Raw genomic sequence first — 19,333 nt, 5'->3', positions numbered from 1 at the left:
TCCAGTTCCACCCCACACTGCCATCCCACATTTAATTATATCAGGGCCCACAATTCCCACACTTCAAGTCTGAGATCTGCACTTTTTGTTGTATTTTAAACATGGATGTAAAGCTAAAGCTTTATAAGCATGTCTGCATATCATGGCTGGACAGGACTTAAAATGAGCAACGTCAATATTCAGGTGATTGGCTTCCAGGTTGTGCCGTTTGATTGTGAACACTGGAGATCGCAGGTAGAGGTGAGGGTGGAAAAGACAGGAGCACTTTCAGCACTAGACGTGACACTGCAACATACAATCTTTCATATCTCAGGGTTAAAATAAAGGAGTAATAAGGAGATCAGGGCAAGCAGTTCAGTTGAAACTATGGTGGAAAATGAGTCCTGTTTACTGTATATGAGTACTGTACATGTGTACCATTTACTGTACATGAGTACTGTACATGAGTACTGTACATAAGTACCATTTACTGTACATGAGAACTGTACATGAGTACATGAGTACTGTACATGGACATCCCTTTTAATGAACAAATTCGGCAACTTTAAATTACGGCCTTTGCTGACACTGTTGTACAAATCATACAATGACACCAAGCCAGTTGTGGGATAGACTAGTGTAGTCCCACAGCATTGAGCCTTAGAGCGGTAGAACTGTGTTCTCTGGAATGATGGTGCTTCATCCAATACTGTTGGGATAAGTCAGAGAGTTGGGGATGAAGTGTGTGTTTGTGGGGACGAGCAGGCAGTTAATCCAATATCCTGACCTTATTAACATTGAATACAATCAAATCTTCAAAGGAATGATTTAAAATCTAGTAGAAAGTATTTCATGGACAGTAGAGATAGATACTCCAACAAAAGCAGGAAAAATCAATAAATGAGCAGGTGTGTGTGTGTGTATATATAATCAAACAAAATTATGTTTGCTTTAGAATTTGGTGCAGAATTACAGTATATACAGAAATCTTATATATTGCACCGGAGACGCATTACTGGTTCAGGAGCTATTGTTTTACAAGGAGTATTACTCATCTCACCTATCAGTTGTGAAATATCCTCACTGTGTTTCTAACAGCTTGTATTTCTCTAAGAGGGATTTCTGCTAGGCTTTATTATTTCATTAGTTACTACAACAGCTGACAGCAGGGTCCTGCTTTTTACAGCACAGCACTATTTCAATAATACTGCAGTTTGGCAAAGTACTTTAAATAATTCCAACACTTTCAGTCTCGTGTTCACTGCACAGATGGGTTGAATGTGTCAAACACAAATGATGATGATAGTGCCAGAATCACCATTTGTGTTGGATACATTTAACCCACCAGCTGTTGTGAACACACATTCACACCAGTAAGTGCAGAAACACACAGTGATATAATGGCCATGTATGCCCAGAGTGATGGGCAGGCAGCCTCCGATGTAACACCCAAGGAGCAGAGAGTGTAAATGGCCTTTGCTCAAGGGATCAACAATGGCAGCTTAGCCAAGGTGGGTATTTAACCCACAAACCTGTCATCAATAACCCTGTTGTCTAACCACAGAGTCATCCCCACCCAAGACAGTGTTGCAGGATAATTCTGCATTCACATGTTCATGTTGAGCATTTAGCATTAATACTGTGATAAAGTGCAAGCAGTTGCAGCAGTTGTCAGTTTCTTTTAGGTACTAAAGGTCCAAAAAGACACAAAGAATGCAAGGAGACCAAATCATTTGTGGGCCATTCCACCGAATGTATGCCATTGTTGTCCCAGCAAATTGCATTTATAAATGTGTACAAGTTACAAAATAATTTTAAAATACATTTTATTTTTAAGCATAGTGTCCTTTACATTGACCTAATTGCAAAAGTAAAATAAGTAATTAAAAAATATATAAAAACTACAGGGGTTGGGCAATGAAACTGAAACATCTGTCATTTTAGTGTGGGAGGTTTCATGGCTAAATTGGAGCAGCCTGGTGGCAAATCTTCATTAACTGCACATTGCACCAGTAAGAGCAGAGTGTGAAGGTTCAGTTAGCAGGGTAAGAGCCCAGTTTTACTCAAAATATTGCAATGCACACATTATGGGTGACATACCAGAGTTCAAAAGAGGACAAATTGTTGGTGCACGTCTTGCTGGCGCGTCTGTGACCAAGACAGCAAGTCTTTGTGATGTATCAAGAGCCACGGTATCCAGGGTAACATCAGCATACCACCAAGAATGATGAACCACATCCAACAGGATTAACTGTGGACACAAGAGGAAGCTGTCCGAAAGGGATGTTCGGGTGCTAACCCGGATTGTATTCAAAAAAAACATTAAACCATGGCTGCCCAAATCACGACAATTCAATGTGCAGAACTGTTTCCACCAGAACTGTCCGTTGGGACAATAAATTATTGTGCTCTAAAACCAGGTGTTTCAGTTTCATTGTCCAACCCCTGTACTTAGAACCCTGACAAAATAGCCTTAGTTACCTTTCCCCACTCTCCAACTAAAAGTTTTATCACAAAATATAATTATTAAAAAAAAAAAAAAAAAAAAAAAAATATATATATATATATATATATATATATATATATATATATATATATATATATATATATATATATACAAAATATTTTTAAAGCATAGATGGGATTTGGGCTCACACAGCAATGCCCAAAAAAAAAATATATATATATATATATATATTTTTTTTTTTTTTTTTTTTTTTTTTTTTTGTGTGTGAGCCCAAATCCCATCTATGCTTAAAAATATTTGGTTTATAATAAATCCATAATATTTAAGTTAAAATACACATTTTAGTTGTGTTCTTGGCCTTTACTCATTCCAGTTACCATAAAACATTACCCCATCTGAACAATCTGGAACATTCCACAAGTCACATCTACAACAGGAAGTGACATCAGACGGTTCTTCTGAAGACCATGGAAAGATCACAACTAAATTCCCTCATTAGATTTCTGTATATTTGATCTTATTGTAACAGATAATGACTGAGGAGGTCAATCTCAACACTCATTACTGTTACCTAAATTAATTCTTATAGTGTATTGATTTATTTTTAAAATACAATGTGTGGGAAAATCAATCAATGTTCAGTGTCCTCATGCTATTAGCATAGCCACCATTTAGCTATTTTTTTCTTCTATTTGCTAATGCTATGCTTAAAACTCAGTCCTGTTACTTAAATTCATGTAGCTCAAAACAAAAAAAGCAACATGAATGAGTGAGTTCACTCATTAGCATGAACAGGAGTGAGTTCCAGTAACAGAAATGGGTGATTTTTTTTTTGTTGTCATAAATATCAGTTATTAGAACATGCAGTCAACCATTTATTTTAAATCAAGCCTTTTTTGAGAGAAAATCAAAGGAATGAGTGGACTTGCTGTTAAAAATGCTTTTGAAATGCCCAGTTTTGTAACCATCTTCAGTTTAGAAACCTTGTAGAAAATTAAGTAAAGCTGCCTTAGATTGACCAGTACATGTTTTGAATAATTAAATGCAAGTTTTATTAGATTCAGAGTTTTAAAAAGAAATTGGAAGAGTTACAACAAACAAATGGCACCTGTTCAGTGGAATGGCCCTCGTATTATGTTGGTGTCACTGGCAGTGTACCAACATTTGATAAGAACATTCAGCAATCTTAATGCTAGTCTGCCCTTCAGGTTTCCCCTTTAACTATGCCACTGGTTTGATAATTAGTGGGATATAAACTCCCAGTATATCCAGTATTTTCAATACTAAAGAAGCAAAACTTCATATCTTAGCTGCACTCGAGGTAGGAAAAGAAACTGTAAAAATGAGATTTTGCCTGTACTTTCCTATAAATCCTGGTTGCGCTGTGCTGTTCTGTGTATTAAGGTTCTCAGTCTGCTGCACGCTCTGATGCCCAGGTTCCACTGGTGATTTAGAGGCTGCCAGTCTGGCACTGCTGTAGCACGAGTGGCACTGAGGCTGTCTGTGCTGATCTGAGCTCCATCACTACTCTCTCTCTCTCTCTCCTCGCTCTCTGTCTTTCTTTCGCTCTCTCTATCTCTTTCTCTCTCTTTCCCTGTCTTTAGTGGCAATCTAGCGCTCCCTACCTGCAGCAAAGAGAGAGAAGACAGAGAGAGGGAGAGAGGGAGAGAGAGGGAAAGCATAAAGAAGAGTGATTGTAACTGCATGGCTCCTGATAGCAGGTGTTAAAGCGTCCTGCATGCAGCCTGGACGTTAGCCACGGCTCTGGCGTAGTGATGTGTGAGGCGAGGAGGCTGTAGCCGGACCCCAGCAGGGCGGAAGAGTATCAGAGAGAGAGAGGCAGAGAAGTGTGTTCGGTCAGTACAGGAAGCAGAGAGGAGCGGACAGACAGCTGCAGGAGGAGAGAAAGGTTCATTTGTGTAGCTCTTGGACAGACTGCTTTATCACAAAGAGGGAACCCAGGAGATTACAGATCACTCATTAAGCTGGAATGAGTTGGCCCTAATTTGTGATTGGCTGGCACAAACTGTATTAGTCAAATTTTGGAGATACCTTCTCATTCAGTGTTTTTTTTTATATTATTTAATGTGCTTCCTTCACTGTAGCTCAGAGGTTGGCAATTGGTGGCCTGCAAGCATGAAACATCTGGCCTGTGAGGTTGTTTGAACTATAATGAATGATAATGAAAAAAATAAATAAATAAAATTCTTCTCTGGTGAGCTTTTGTTTACATACCACCCCTTTCTCTCTGTTGCGCTCGCATGACTTTAGTTTCCTCCTGTTCTCGTTTTTCCACCCGTTCTTGTGCTCCCTATCACCTTATAAGGGCGTTTTAGTTCCTGGCTGCATCTCAATTCACTAGCCAGGGCTGCGATAGTGTATTGGACCGTGATCCTGATGACACGGGTTTGAGCCAGCGTGAGGAGCGGTGTATTTATTTTTTTCTTTTTTCTTTTTTTCTTGGATCTTACTGCTTTGAGACCAACTGTTCTGCAATCGGGTTCAACAACCCTCTGGGCTGGAGAGCTACTAGTCTTTAGCACTCCATCCAACAGAATATTTTTTTGTGGCCCGCTACATAATGGCTTGGAAAATATCTGGCCCGTGGCCAAGCTTAATTGCCGACCCCTGCTGTAAATTAATATTAAAGACATGAAAACCATTAAGAGACATGTGAAATTGCTTAGTAAACAGTAAAAAAAATGTGTTTAATCTCCTCAATCCTCTGATCTAAACCTGATTAACTGAGATGTTGATTTAAGGTGATTTGGGATGATCTGGAGCTTCACAGCATGAAGGAAAAGCAGCAACTATTGTTCAGTACCTCCAGGAACTCCTTCAAGACGCTGAGAAAACTATTCCAGGTGACTCCCCCTTATGAAAAAAAAGTGACTTTATGATTTTGTTTGGAGACACTCATCTGTTCGCACAACAATTCTACAATTATAGAGTTAGGTTACAATTCTAACCAGAAGCAGAACCATTATGATAACTACCACCCACCGTGCTGTCCAATGTGGGAAGTAATGTCTCTTATGATATATTCCTTGTACATCTGTGACACTGTGGATAGAGGAATGTAAAATGCCCACACAACTTTTGAAATGGAATGTCCCACTGCCTTCTTATTAGCACACTAGCCATTGGTGTTCCCAAACAGTGCTCTTTCAAGCCATTGGGGCACCAAGCAACATGGACAACTCTAGGATATATTTTGCAGGCTGCAGGAATCACAAGCCTAGCTGGCTGGCTACTGTACGCCACTAATGGGAGGGACCTCATTTAGGGGGATTCTAATAACAGTGTTGTTGTGCTTTCTTACATTGACCTTCACAGAATTTAAAAGGGGCGCTTACACAGTTTGTAATTGCATTCAATTCATAATCAGTCCAGTCATTGCCTGGCGGGCTTTGAGGCAATTCATTGGTTTGCTTGCCTTGTTGCAATGGGCCTGGCCATTGCCAAGCCATTTACATACTGCTATCCCATGACTTTTAGTCCATCAGTCTACAAACACAGTCAGAGAATAATCAGTGATCTTTTCAATAGACTCTTTCTTTCCCCTTTCACTCAACTGTCAGTTTTGACCCCCAGTGACCTCACCTCAAATGAATCTGCAGCTCTAATTTAGATCCTGCTTTTCAGCTGCTGTTCGGCTGCAATCGAAATGAACCAGTCAGCTTAATGACCCCACAGCCGTTTGATCCAGAACTGATTAGCATCTTTCCACACAGCAAGCACTTCAATAAACTTCACTTCTCTTAACTCTAGTGAGACATGTAGGATCTATGTTTATGCATCTGCTTCATGCTTCATGCTCTTTAATGCCTCATTAAGGTCCCCAAGCCGTTGTTTCCTGGTAAGACCTTCGAATGATGTAGATGCTTTTACTACTGTATATAGGGGTTCTTTAAACTTGCACATTTCGTACACAAACATATTTATTTAGTCCTTCTTTCTCTTTAGTAGCAGCCAGTCTAGACCTCACCACGGCCCTTGAACAGGAGCCGTGCTATAAGCTGTTGTTTTGGTACAACAGAGTAATTACTGGCTGGATTCAGAGTGTTTTCCACTCCCGACTGCATTCAATTAAAACCTATCTAACTTCCATTCTCAGAGTAATCGTATTAGCTCATCCCTAGTGTCTGGTTAGCGCTGAATACTGGGAGAACAACCTTTAAAAATCTGCTGTCCAAGGCCTCGGTGAAAAGATTTCACTATTAGAGAAGAATGTGTGCACCTCCTGACCACCCAGTGTTAGATCATTTTTAATTGATTTTAAAGTTCAGTCAAAAATTCAGATTTGAGACTACAGGTCTACAGGCTTACAGTAGCATGTTCTTAGTTTTGATTGTGGCTATATGCAATGTAAATGGAAGCAAATAACAAAAGAAATTAAAAGAGATTTTAAATTAGTTATTTTATGATGAAAGCAAAAATAGTGAAAATGCAATGGTATCTGACCGATGATTTGACTTTCTTTTAATGACAGTAGTGAAAGTATAGGTGCTTCTAAAGAGCTCAATAGCTACATTCCAGTGTGGTACTGTAATAGGATGCCACCACAGTGGCATGCACCTGGAGAAAATTCTTCTTTCTACATATTCCACTGTTAACTTTTAACAATATTTATGAAAAATGGAAGCATTTGGTAACTGCGGGGTCTATGAGTGCTGAAGAGCAGAGTGCATAAAACTATCCAACACTGTGTTGACTCCTTAACTGCAGTTCCAGATCAGCTGCTAGAGGGACCGACTCCACATCAATGCTGATAGATTTAGAACAGGATATCATAAAAGCTCCCAATACCAATGTAAATGTTCCAGTACTTTGAGCAGCAAGGTTCCTGCAACTAATATGCTTACAGTTCATTTGAAACATGCAATCTGTTTTTGTTTGGATTCATAAAAAAAAATCTTCCTCCTTAAAATATATGTTTTGTATATGGAGTGAAATTTGTGTTCACAAAAACACAAAAATAAAAGCAATTACTGACAAACTCCAAACTGAAATAATTTTAAAATAACTACAAAGTACTAACAAAGTATAGTTAAAAATATAGATTTGCTATATATGTTTTCTCTTTTGAATTTGCAACATACAAGTTTTTCTTTTGATTCTTAAAAATTTGATTGCGGATTTTTTTTTTTGTGTAAAACTTTTTGCACAAAATTTACTCCATATTTGTACTCTTACACACTAGATGTTAATATGAAAATGTTCCACAGTATAAATACAGAACTTTTAGTCTTGCTTATCTACCTGCTCAGTTATCTTTATGCTTTCTCTGAATACAATAACTAGATTGTATTGTAACCCCTTTGTATGCCTTTTTTGTTTCATTCCACACATTGTTCTTTACATCCTAATTCTTTCTGCATATTCCCACCAGCAAGTTCTCTAGAGATGAACTGACATCCAGTATTTCACACTGTCTATTTCAAAATAAATTATTTTCTTGTGATAATTATAGTGCTCAGGACAGATTTTACTGCATGTTTGTTCTCAATAATCACAAAGCAAGAATGGAACTTCTGTGTAACATTCACATCAGTCCCAGACACATACAATATATTTATATACAATATTAATGAATGCAGTTCTAAATATGGCACCGTATATAATCACTGCATAATGTAGTAACATCTTAACACTAAAGCAATGTAATACCTGTTAATGTGTTGGAGTAGGGAGTTAATAATGTAAATGATTCACAATAGAACCTAACTCTACACCTAACAATAATCCTAACCTCAACCATGAATCAACCCTAAAACCCAACCCTAATCCAAACCCTTACCTTAGCTTTACAATGTTTTAAAAAGATCAACTTAGAGTTGGATGTAGGGTTACATTCAACAGAAAATATGCAGAGATCATTAAAAAAAAAGTAAGTAAGTCCAGCATGTTTCCAGTGGCTGATTTGAGAGCTCCCAAAGCTCATTGATGCTTAACTGAATGCAACCCAACACCCAACCCAAACTTTAACCTTAACCTCTCAGGATTGGGTTTAGGGTTAGATTTAAAGTTTAGGTTAAGGATAGGATTAGGGTTAGATGTAGGGTTAGATTTTAGGGTTGATTAATGGTTAAGGTTAGGATTAGATGTAGGGTTAGATTTTAGAGTTGATTAAGGGTTAAGGTAAGGGTTAGGTGTAAGGTTAGATTTTTAGAGTTGATTAAGGGTTAAGGTAAGGGTTAGGTGTAGGGTTAGATTTTAGGGTTGATTAAGGGTTAAGGTTAGGGTTAGGTGTAGGGTTAGATTTTAGGGTTGATTAATGGTTAAGGTTAGGGTTAAGTGTAAGGTTAGATTTTAGGGTTGATTAATGGTTAAGGTTAGGGTTAAGTGTTTGGGTTAGATTTTAGGGTTGATTAATGGTTAAGGTTAGGATTAGATGTAGGGATAGATTTTAGGGTTGATTAATGGTTAAGGTTAGGGTTAGATGTAGGGTTAGATTTTAGGGTTGATTAATGGTTAAGGTTAGGATTAGATGTAGGGATAGATTTTAGGGTTGATTAATGGTTAAGGTTAGGGTTAGGTTTAGGGTTAGATTTTAGGGTTGATTAATGGTTAAGGTTAGGATTAGGTGTAGGGTTAGATTTTAGGGTTGATTAAGGGTTAAGGTTAGGGTCAGGTGTAGGGTTAGATTTTAGGGTTGATTAATGGTTAAGGTTAGGATTAGATGTAGGGATAGATTTTAGGGTTGATTAATGGTTAAGGTTAGGGTTAGGTTTAGGGTTAGATTTTAGGGTTGATTAATGGTTAAGGTTAGGATTAGGTGTAGGGTTAGATTTTAGGGTTGATTAAGGGTTAAGGTTAGGGTTAGGTGTAGGGTTAGATTTTAGGGTTGATTAAGGGTTAATGTTAGGGTTAGGTGTAGGGTTAGATTTTAGGGTTGATTAATGGTTAAGGTTAGGGTTAAGTGTAAGGTTAGATTTTAGGGTTGATTAATGGTTAAGGTTAGGGTTAAGTGTTTGGGTTAGATTTTAGGGTTGATTAATGGTTAAGGTTAGGATTAGATGTAGGGATAGATTTTAGGGTTGATTAATGGTTAAGGTTAGGGTTAGGTTTAGGGTTAGATTTTAGGGTTGATTAATGGTTAAGGTTAGGATTAGGTGTAGGGTTAGATTTTAGGGTTGATTAAGGGTTAAGGTTAGGGTCAGGTGTAGGGTTAGATTTTAGGGTTGATTAATGGTTAAGGTTAGGATTAGATGTAGGGATAGATTTTAGGGTTGATTAATGGTTAAGGTTAGGGTTAGGTTTAGGGTTAGATTTTAGGGTTGATTAATGGTTAAGGTTAGGATTAGGTGTAGGGTTAGATTTTAGGGTTGATTAAGGGTTAAGGTTAGGGTTAGGTGTAGGGTTAGATTTTAGGGTTGATTAAGGGTTAATGTTAGGGTTAGGTGTAGGGTTAGATTTTAGGGTTGATTAATGGTTAAGGTTAGGGTTAAGTGTAAGGTTAGATTTTAGGGTTGATTAATGGTTAAGGTTAGGGTTAAGTGTTTGGGTTAGATTTTAGGGTTGATTAATGGTTAAGGTTAGGATTAGATGTAGGGATAGATTTTAGGGTTGATTAATGGTTAAGGTTAGGGTTAGGTTTAGGGTTAGATTTTAGGGTTGATTAATGGTTAAGGTTAGGGTTAGATGTAGGGTTAGATTTTAGGGTTGATTAATGGTTAAGGTTAGGGTTAGATGTAGGGTTAGATTTTAGGGTTGATTAATGGTTAAGGTTAGGATTAGATGTAGGGATAGATTTTAGGGTTGATTAATGGTTAAGGTTAGGGTTAGGTTTAGGGTTAGATTTTAGGGTTGATTAATGGTTAAGGTTAGGGTTAGATGTAGGGTTAGATTTTAGGGTTGATTAATGGTTAAGGTTAGGGTTAGATGTAGGGTTAGATTTTAGGGTTGATTAACGGTAAGGTTAGGGTTAGATGTAGGGTAAGATTTTAGGGTTGATTAAGGGTTAAGATTAGGGTTAAGTGTAGGGTTAGATTTTAAAGTTGATTAAGGGTTAAGGTAAGGGTTAGGTGTAAGGTTAGATTTTTAGAGTTGATTAATGGTTAAGGTTAGGGTTAGATGTAGGGATAGATTTTAGGGTTGATTAATGGTTAAGGTTAGGGTTAGGTGTAGGGTTAGATTTTAGGGTTGATTAATGGTTAAGGTTAGGGTTAGATGTAGGGTTAGATTTTAGGGTTGATTAATGGTTAAGGTTAGGGTTAGATGTATGGTTAGATTTTAGGGTTGATTAATGGTTAAGGTTAGGGTTAGATGTATGGTTAGATTTTAGGGTTGATTAATGGTTAAGGTTAGGGTTAGATGTAGGGTTAGATTTTAGGGTTGATTAAGGGTTAAGGTTAGGGTTAAGTGTAGGGTTAGATTTTAAATTTGATTAAGGGTTAAGGTAAGGGTTAGGTGTAAGGTTAGATTTTTAGAGTTGATTAATGGTTAAGGTTAGGGTTAAGTGTAGGGTTAGATTTTAAAGTTGATTTATGGTTAAGGTTAGGGTTAGGTGTAGGGTTAGATTTTAGGGTTGATTAAGGGTTAAGGTTAGGGTTAGATTTTAGGGTTGATTAATGGTTAAGGTTAGGGTTAGGGATAGATGTAGGGTTAGATTTTAGAGTTGATTAATGGTTAAGGTAAGGGTTAGGTGTAGGGTTAGATTTTAAAGTTGATTAAGGGTTAAGGTAAGGGTTAGGTGTAGGGTTAGATTTTTAGAGTTGATTAATGGTTAAGGTAAGGGTTAGGTGTAGGGTTAGATTTTAAAGTTGATTAAGGGTTAAGGTAAGGGTTAGGTGTAGGGTTAGATTTTAGGGTTGATTTATGGTTAAGGTTAGGGTTAGGTGTAGGGTTAGATTTTAGGGTTGATTAAGGGTTAAGGTTAGGGTTAGATTTTAGGGTTGATTAATGGTTAAGGTTAGGGTTAGGGATAGATGTAGGGTTAGATTTTAGAGTTGATTAATGGTTAAGGTAAGGGTTAGGTGTAGGGTTAGATTTTTAGAGTTGATTAATGGTTAAGGTAAGGGTTAGGTGTAGGGTTAGATTTTAAAGTTGATTAAGGGTTAAGGTAAGGGTTAGGTGTAGGGTTAGATTTTTAGAGTTGATTTATGGTTAAGGTTAGGGTTAGGGATAGATGTAGGGTTAGATTTTAGAGCTGATTAATGGTTAAGGTAAGGGTTAGGTGTAGGGTTAGATTTTAAAGTTGATTAAGGGTTAAGGTAAGGTTTAGATGTAGGGTTAGATTTTTAGAGTTGATTTATGGTTAAGGTTAGGGTTAGGTGTAGGGTTAGATTTTAGGGTTGATTAAGGGTTAAGGTTAGGGTTAGGGATAGATGTAGGGTTAGATTTTAGAGTTGATTAATGGTTAGGGTTAGGGATAGATGTAGGGTTAGATTTTAGAGTTGATTAATGGTTAAGTGTATTCCCTTTTAACTGTATCTTAAGAAAAAATCGTACATGATTCACATCTGGAGTTAGAGGCTATGAATGATACTGGTAACACATAGCTGTTTGAGAACAGGTGTAAGGTAAATTACACATTTCACACACTTATGTCATGCATTTGACTTCCTTTAGGATTTATTTATGTTACTGTAATATTTTTGTATCTTATATCTATGCAGCTGATGAGTACATGTAAAGGATTTAAAATATTTTTTTAAACAAAAGTTATTTCTATTCCTACACAGAAAGGCTGTTTTTACTGCTCAACTCAAACTATGAGCACATACTGTAGAACCATCTGTAGAACCTATTTAGTTCTTTGTCTTTTCCAACACATCTGGAGTGCTGCAGTGGTGTTATTCCGTTGGCAAACACACTTTTAAGATGTAGTCTAGACTCGTGTCTTCATTTAGCTACTGCATATGCTGCCTTTGTTTAAGCAAGTCTGTCTGTAAAGTGCTTTCATACACCTAACTTGTTTGATCCAAACTTTTCAAAGCAACAAATCCTCTGGTCCAACCATGGATATGTCTGTTTTCTAGATGGCCTGGACTTATAAAGCAGCTGCAGGAAGTTGCAGCTGAGACAGGTTATTTTTACCCTTTAAATAATATATTTAAAAAAAAAACAGTGTTGTACAGAAACCTCTCCTATTGTGTCACACATTACACTGAGTGCCACATATTACAGTGGAGATTTCTGTATCTACTGTAACTGTAGATTATTCTTTATTTTATACAAATATCTACTGTCATGCTCATTTTGCTGCATAAGACATAAGGAGTTAAATTCTGGCAGGGAGGCAGAATTCCACAAAACACATGGAAAGGGAACTTGACAAATTTTAAAATCCAGGTCAAGTGTACACAGAGTTACAGGCAAAAACATGGACACAGATTTAAGGCGTGAAAAATAGTGGTAATTGGTGACTGGCTTTAAAAGGTAAAACTTAGACAAAATCCTACACATATTAGGCTCTGAGTGTTAGGAATGCTTCTCAGTAAAGCTACTCTGCATATCGCATGTGTCCTGCTAGACTCCCACTTCTTAGAAAGGGAATCCAGTGTGGAATATCCTAACTTTAGTAATTAATGTCCCGTCATTAGTGCGGTGTGTGAAGACGGGGCCCCATGGTGAGCTAGCGCGTGGTGTGTGTGTGTGTGTGTGTGTGTGTGTGGGCACATGTTTGCTCAGCAGGGTTCTGATGGCAGGTAGATGAACCTAAATCAGGACTGCGACGGAGTGATTCCCCCAGGGAAAACCCTTTACAGGGACTGAACCCTCAGGGCAGAAAATGACACATCACAAAACACACACACACACACACACATACAGAGCTCACTTCTCCTGCTGCTAATACCTCAGCGACTGCATCTGTCATTCATCTGCTCTGATGAACGAGAATATTCAACACTGACTCATTAAAAGCTCTCCAGGAGCACAGACTTAAGTTTATTAAAAACTTTAATTGAGGAATTCAAGTTGTAGTTTAACCTATATATATATTATAGTTCATCATACATTTAAACAATATAAGCATTAACATAATAGGCCAAGAAGGTGCCAAAGTAACATCATATGCATGCAGATTAGAAAGCTCGTAGACTTTTCTTTATTACCAGCAAAATGTTCAATGGTAAATGAGAAAATGAGTAAATGAGAATTTCACACATTTTTTAAAATGTAATGAATATTAAAATCTCCCTCATATAAAAAGTTATTAAACAAAAAAATTCCCAAGTGATGCAGTGTTTCAGTGTAGAATTCTTTTAGCAAACCTGTCCCTATTGTCTCATGTTTCCTTTCAAAAGTCTCCACACACATCTGGGAAATGTCAGATTAGGAAATCAGGCAGACCAGTTTAGTACCTGTATCCTCTTCTGCCTAAGCCATGCCTCTGTAATATGTGCAGCATATAATTTAGCATTGTCTTGATGAGAAATGCATGGATGTCCCTGCAAAAGATGCAATCTTGAAAGCAGCATACTTTTTTTGGTATCTCAGTAAAGTGTACTTTTCTGCATTAATTCTATAATCACAGAAGTATACTGACTCTACACTATGACAAACCCTAGCTTTCAGACTGATAACAATCTGAGAACATAGCTTTCATAAACAAAAATATATATTTGTAATACTGGTTTGTCTGGCCACAAAACTTTTTTTATGTATACACTGTGTGATTGTCCATCCCTGATGCCTCCAAGCCCAGAGAAGTTGATGGTACTTCTGGACATGGTTAACTTAAGGCTTCTATTTTGCACGGTAAAGTTTTAAAAGTTAAGAAAAGCCCAAAAAAAGAAATATAAAATGTTTTTTGTTCTGCAAAACTGGACTATATCCAAGACAATAGTCCTTTATTCAATTCAAATATTAATGAAGCATTTCCTTTCATGCTTTCAAGCACTAAAGACTAAAATCTTCTATTTCCAAAGAATCTCTCTCTCTTTAATGAGCTGTGAGTGCGAAATTACACTTAATCTAAAAACACAGCATGCTTTTATCATCACTGGTGAAAACTGCACAGGGGTTAAGCCAGAGCAATTTCACTGAACATCAGGCCACAGTTTGCTTTATTCTATTCTGACTCTCTCTGTAACTTTGTGTTTGTGTGACTGTGTTCCTCTCTCTCTGCAGCTCCCACTGTAGTGTCTTTCTCATTTGACGTCGGGAACGGTCCAGTGGAGTTGAACGTCCACTCGCCGACCCCGCTGAACGATGACCAGTGGCACAGGGTCAGCGCAGAGAGGAACGTTAAAGAGGCCATCCTGCAGCTGGACCAGCAGTACAAAGAGGTCAGACCTGCACCAGCGCAAGGACACACTCGACTGGAACTGTACAGCCAGCTGTATGTGGGTAAGATTCACTCACACACACACACTGACACTCACATATGATTCTATATAACTTCAGGAGGAAACATCCACCAGCCAAAACATTATAATCATTATAAACAGCCTAATATGCTGTTGATCCTTCAAATGTCGTTAAAACAGCTTTCTCTACAAGACGTCTGAAGTGGTTATCTGTGTTATCAATAGACCATTTAAATCCTGTTATTTAGAAGGTGGAGCCGCCATGGATCGGACTTATTGCTCAAGTGTCTCCAACAGGTTGACAGCAGTGCAAGCGAACTAGAGCTTAGATCGGGCCCAAAAAATCTGACCCAGCCCGAGCCCATACACGTTCTGCCCAAGCCCGACCTGACCCACCACATAAACTGTCATTATGAGCCCGTGCCTGATTAAAACCAGATTCTTTTTTTTTGTAAGTAGAGAACTAAAACTGAGCTTTTTAAAATCCGGACTGTGTAAATGAGTGTAAATGAATTTTGTTTTACACATAGCGCTGCAGGTCAAATACAGACAAGTGGAGGAGCTCACGTACGTGTGTGAGCAGTTCCAGAGCTGTGTGATTATAACATTCTAACACAGTTAACATTTAAAACACAGTTTGATTTGTTACTTAGCTATATTGTGATTATCACGCTATATCTTTATATAAAATAAAAATAGCATTAAAAACAGACGCCTACGTGACAGACTATTTTCTTGAGCCCAACCTGACCCAGCCCGAGGAAGGTGGTGGGAAGTGTCAGCCTGACCAGTCAGGCCTTGGGTCGCGTCGGGTTTGGGCGGAGAATCTAAGCTCTAAAGTAAACCCAGTAAAGAAGAAAAAAAACAAGACTTATTTTACCAGACCAGACTTAATTGACATAATTGAACTAACAGAAGCAGAATGGGTGTGTTTTTTTTTTTTTCAAAATTGTCCACCATCTAGGCCATCAATCAGTCAGGAACCATTGTTTTTCTTTGAAACCTGGTCTGAAATGAAACCATCTTTAGCAATGATTCCTGATTCTGTTTGGAATCTGACAAAGGTACATTACGTATGATTGTTATGTGGGAAGTTCTGCAATCCTGCCCTTGCTGTAGAGTATCAGACTGCCCTAACTGCATCTGGAGAGCTATCACGTACAACGGTCACTACAGTCGCTCACCCCTAGTAGTGATATAAGGGGCACTAACAGCTCAGTGGTGTGCCAGACATCTTGTGGCCACATGTGTTGTCTCTCATTGCAGAACTTGCAGCTGGTATTTGTCAGCAGGATAATGCTCACCCACACAAGTGAGGGTCTACCAGGAATAACTTCCAGTCCAGTTCACCTATGGGAGGAGGGGAGCCAATACAGAACAGGGGGCAATGCACATTTATTTCTTTAAGGAGAAATCCGGTGTGAAATAAACCTGGATTGTAGTTAAACATGCTAATGAGTATGAACTTTTGTCAAATAGCCCACCTCTTTTATCCCCAGCATTTTAGCCGATGTTCCCAACAGGTTTACAATGTTAGTGATAGGGGCATATTGTTGCCTATGCAAATTAATCACTATTTTTACACTATTATCAAGACTCAATGTAGCTCCACACTTCACTGATAGAGTTCTGAGGGCCCTGCCATTTAAAACGAGACCCTAGGAACTTTGAAAGTTCACAGACACTCTTTATATACACAGTACCTTGAGGTAATTCTTATTGAAATGAGGTCAAAATAAGTTGATTGAAGAGAACAAGTAAATAGGTGTGATAGGGGAACAAATTGCAAAAAATAAAAAAATCTATTAAAATGCATAAATATTATAGAGATATTCTCAGCAACAGCTGGAATTCATACGTTTCCATCTATGTAACCTTAAATTAGTCATATGTGGCATCATTTAACACACTGATAAAAGATATTGCAGTCACACCAAAGAAAATGTATCATAGAAATTTTTATTTGTTTAACTTTTTGAGGATACAAACAAATGATTAACTTACCAAAGAATTGATATAAGCATACTAGATATTAGGACATTTTGGCCCATTTTTCTTGGCCCATTTATCATGAAATGTAATATTCTCAGAAACTGCTGGAATTCATACATTTCCATGCTATACTCCCATCACTAGCATTGTAAGCCTGTTGTGAGTATTGGATAAAAGCACTGTATTTCAGAATGCTGGGGGTGAATGGAGGTGTGTTTCCCTTCACCCCAATTTCACACCAGATTTCTGCTTTAATCTTCATTCAGCATTTCTGTGAATTTTGCTCAGACAGGATTATCTTTAGGTGCTTGACGTCCTGTCGCCTGCTCTAAACTCCTCCTCTGGTGGTAGGTACTCACCACTGCCGACCAGGAGCCCCACAAGCCTTACCGTCGCACTTCACAAATCAGTGCAAAGTCAGTCTATTGCTCTTGTAGGTCAGCCCTGTTTTTCAGCACAGAACCACACACCCACACACACACACACACACACACACACACACACTCAGACTCATTCATAACCTGAAGCTCAACAAGCAGCTCCCTGACGCATACATATGCATGAAATATGCAAACGCTCTCACTTGCCGAGGCTCTAAACACACACCGAAACATTATTTACACATGAGAAGCAACAGCTTTTTCCTCGTATTATCACACACCAGCAGATACACTCAAACACACACACACACACACACACACACTGCAGAAGATATACACAACATGGAAATGAGTCACTGTTGAAGTTATAAATGAGACAGAAGTGTGTGTGAAGGTAAAGGACACAAATCTGTCCTTATCATATTCAACACATTCAGATTATACTCTCTCTCACTCTCCCCATCTCTCTCCCCATTTTTCTCTCACTGATTTATTCCGCACATGTCTCTCTCTCATTCTCTCTTCCTTTTTCCTATCTTTCTCACGTTATAACTCTGTTTATCTGTCTCTCTCTCTCTTTCTCTCTCTCTCTCTCTCTCTCTCTCTCTCTCTCTCGCCATCTTTCTCTCTCTCTCTTTATCGCTCTCATTCTCTTCCCTATCTTCCACCCTCCCCATCTCTTTCTCTTACTCACTTCCCCATCTCTCTCTCTCTGATGTGTTGAAGTAAGAGATGTGTGTAGATCAGTACCAGTGGAGCAACATTTCACCATTCTGTGATTGTGAGTTACTGCATAGGTGTGTGTGTGTGTGTGTGTGTGTGTGTGTGGTCTGTTGTAAACTACAACTGCTGACTTGTCACCTTGAGAAGTGTGTGTTTTAGCAGCGCAGATGGAGCAGGTGATGCTTTAGCAGAAATATTCAGCAGCTAATCATACAGGTATAATTCCTTTACACTGTGTGGCTCAGTCTAAAGACTGAAGACAGTGCTGCCTTTAGTTTATTTAATGCAGATCATTTCATCCTAAACACACTGTCTCACATCAACACAACTAGAACTGAGAACACGTAAAGTCTTAGAAAGACTATGTGAAAAAGCTGTGTGCATTTAACTGAAGCAAATTCATGTTGAAGTACATTTTCTGTAAGACTCGAACACAAAATCAATAATCTTAATTTCACCGTGCCATTGTGCATTCCAGACCAGTCCATTAGAGCAGGGTCAGCTTATACAGACCTCCCTGCCTCACATCATAAAATGCAGCTGTAATTAAATTCAGTGTTCTCTGCTCGTAAGTCAAACAACAGCCTTGATTGAAGTTTTTGAATGTGCTGTAGACCATGTCCTGCTTATCCAGCACTTTTTCCTAAAGTCAAGTGCATTACTGTAATGGAATATATTTCACTGTGCTGCAGTAACAGCTGGAAGGCTGTACACTAGATTTTAGAACATTACAGTGAGGATTTGAGTGCACACAGCAATCTAGGATAGTGACTGATGGGTTATGTTCATGTTTAGCAAGGGTTTAAAAAAAATAAATTAGATGTAACTTGAAATTAGTCATGTGTGGCATAATTTAACGCATTAATAATAAATATCAATGCGGTCACACCAGAAAAAAAATTGTATCATAGAAATTTTTAATTTACAGTAGAAATTGATTTAAGCATATTAGATTTCAGGACAGCTTGGCACAGTCCTTTTGGCCCATTCATCATAAAATGTGGATTCAAGGTAACGGAATTTTAAATGGAGACCCATGTTTTTCCCATTATAAGGTGCACCGGATTATAAGGCGCAATATCAATGAAGTCAAATGAGTGCTGGATGTTAATTTACACATATTTATCTCCTGAAAACTGTTTATCTGGGTGAGTAAAGCACTTCCATTTATTTACATTAAGCTTAGATTAAATGTAGCTTATTTACACTAAGCTTAACCCTGAGTGTTCCGGTAAGCCAGGGCAATATTAGCAAGCAGTTTGTCCCACGTAGCTTGTTTTTAACACGGAAAACCCACAGCCAATGTACTCACCTCTGAATGACGAAAGAGGGGTATGCTAATGCTGCTCAAGCAGTGCTAGCCTGGGTTAGCAGCAGGCTACAGGCCGATAATACTCACCTATGAATGACGAAAGAGCTAAAACTTAGTGCGGTTAACAGGTATGCTAATGCTGCTCCTGCAGTGCTAGCCGGGGTTAGCAGCAGGCTACAGGCCGAAAATACTCACCTCTGAATGGCAAAAGAGCTAGCGCTTA

At 38.2% G+C, this 19,333-nt stretch overlaps 1 protein-coding gene across 2 annotated transcripts in view; it reads left to right on the top strand.

The window, feature by feature from the left end:
• The window catches only part of cntnap2a (contactin associated protein 2a), a 723,644-nt gene that overhangs the window by 638,809 nt on the left and 65,502 nt on the right, over positions 1 to 19,333 (top strand). For both annotated transcript variants that reach the window (XM_022683450.2, XM_049485717.1), the window contains exon 17: positions 14,525 to 14,743. In XM_022683450.2, the coding sequence (XP_022539171.2) occupies positions 14,525 to 14,743 (219 nt within the window). The remainder of the gene's footprint in view (positions 1 to 14,524; positions 14,744 to 19,333) is intronic.

The sequence above is a fragment of the Astyanax mexicanus genome, chromosome 1 (assembly GCF_023375975.1).
Source record: "Astyanax mexicanus isolate ESR-SI-001 chromosome 1, AstMex3_surface, whole genome shotgun sequence".
NCBI classification, from domain to species: domain Eukaryota; kingdom Metazoa; phylum Chordata; class Actinopteri; order Characiformes; family Acestrorhamphidae; genus Astyanax; species Astyanax mexicanus.
Note: the sequence above shows the minus strand (reverse complement) of the source record. Positions and strands in the feature narration are given on the sequence as shown.